Source organism: Caenorhabditis briggsae, assembly GCF_000004555.2.
Source record: "Caenorhabditis briggsae AF16 supercontig from assembly CB4, cb25.NA_419, whole genome shotgun sequence".
In the NCBI taxonomy this organism is placed as follows: domain Eukaryota; kingdom Metazoa; phylum Nematoda; class Chromadorea; order Rhabditida; family Rhabditidae; genus Caenorhabditis; species Caenorhabditis briggsae.
The window spans coordinates 312-1945 of NW_025543259.1; the positions used below are offsets into that span (position 1 = coordinate 312).

Consider the following 1634-nt stretch of genomic DNA (forward strand, 5'->3'; position numbering starts at 1 on the left):
TAGTCAAAGAGTAATTGCCCCCTTCTATTACAGGAACCCTTCTATTTTTCCGGTCATTTTCATCAGTATTTTCAATCGAAAAATTCGGTGAATTCTCGTTCAAAATTCCTGAAAATCTATCAATTTCAACAAAAGTTGAGCGAATTTCTGTGAAATTATAAAAATTCCGGTAATATTTTTGACCGAAAAGTACATATATTTTCCATTTTGAACAACACATTCAGAAGGGAGCCAGAGCCCTTCTATTACAGGTTTTAAGGTATATTTTCAGCGGCAATATTCACCTCCGCCGGTCAAAAACACAAAAATTATATCTCACTTTCGTTCGGTGAAAACCTATATTTAACAACTGCTGATTATAGAAATCAATTGATTTTCAGTATGAATGGGTTCCGAAAACTGGACCATCTCAATTCGGCATCTCTGACTTTGAAACATTTGCTAAACAACAGGTAATTAAATGACTGCGATCTCGTTTAAAATATTGTTTAATTCTTTCAGTACAGTTCACCAGTCACCGCAATCTGCAATTGCCGAATTCGTCGACAACTCCTATGACGCCAATGCTAAGAATTGTAGCATCGAAGTTTATGATACACCAAACAACGAAAGAATCGAAATCCTTGATGATGGCGATGGAATGACTCGTAGCGAAGCACTCAACATCGTCAAATTCGGCTTTTCCAACAAAGTCGACAACGCAATCGGTCGATACGGAATGGGACTCAAATCGGGAGGTCTTTACATCGGAAGAGACATTCTTTTGCTGACCAAAAAGGATGATGAGGAAACGGCCGTCTTCATTTCGCATTCCTTTCTTCGCGCTGAGAATACCGATGAGAAGGTGTATATTCCATCGCCTTCGTGGAAATACGGAGAAGCACACGTTCCGACTATAGAAGATGCAGAACGATTTGACGATGAATGCGGGATTATCAACCAGTACATGAGCGTCGAAGGCTATGAATCGTTTGAACAGTTGTTTGATAAAATCCCAGGTGAACATGGAACCCTGATTATCATCAGCAAGCTTCAAAGGGATCCTCGTGGTGAGCTTGAAATCAACATCACTGGCGACAAATGGGACATCCAGGATATCGGAGACAACTTGCCACCACATAAATTATCGTTGAGAAAGTATCTCGAAATCCTGTACCTGAATCCGAAAATGGCTGTGAGTATTGTGTAGCATAACTAGTGCTTCCATTCGCTTCTATTAAGCTTCTATATCTCCTTTTTCAGATTACACTACGGGGGAAAGATGTGTATCCTCGAAACGTGGTTGACAATTGGATGGCACGGTACACCGTGGAGTACAACGGCGATATGTCGACGGAGAGCTTGAACAAGACGATTCACGAAATACAAGCACAAAAAGCTCAGTGTAGGTTTCTTGGGAAACTTGTTACTCTTGTCTGCATCCGTTGTAGCTGGAAATTCGAGTGTGGGCGGAGCTCTCAAGTTCGGTAAAATTCTTGTCCGGCGCCTATGAACCTTGTGGCCAAAAATTTCATTAAAGGCGCATAGCCGGTCCTGAAGAGGTAACTGCTACCGTTGTTACAAATGAATTCATGCGCCTTTAATTTCGGAATTATTTTATTTTAACCAATTTCAGGCATTTTTTCTACTTTATA

General features: G+C 40.6%; 1 protein-coding gene across 1 annotated transcript; it reads left to right on the top strand.

Moving 5' to 3' along the window:
- Window positions 1–381: 381 nt before the first annotated feature.
- CBG25094 lies at window positions 382–1470 on the top strand (the record flags this gene model as incomplete). The annotated part of the gene is made up of 3 exons (XM_002648660.2): window positions 382–452; window positions 502–1174; window positions 1243–1470. The coding sequence occupies 3 exons, from the start codon at window positions 382–384 to the stop codon at window positions 1468–1470; spliced, it is 972 nt and encodes a 323-aa protein (XP_002648706.2).
- Between the last annotated feature and the right edge of the window lie 164 nt (window positions 1471–1634).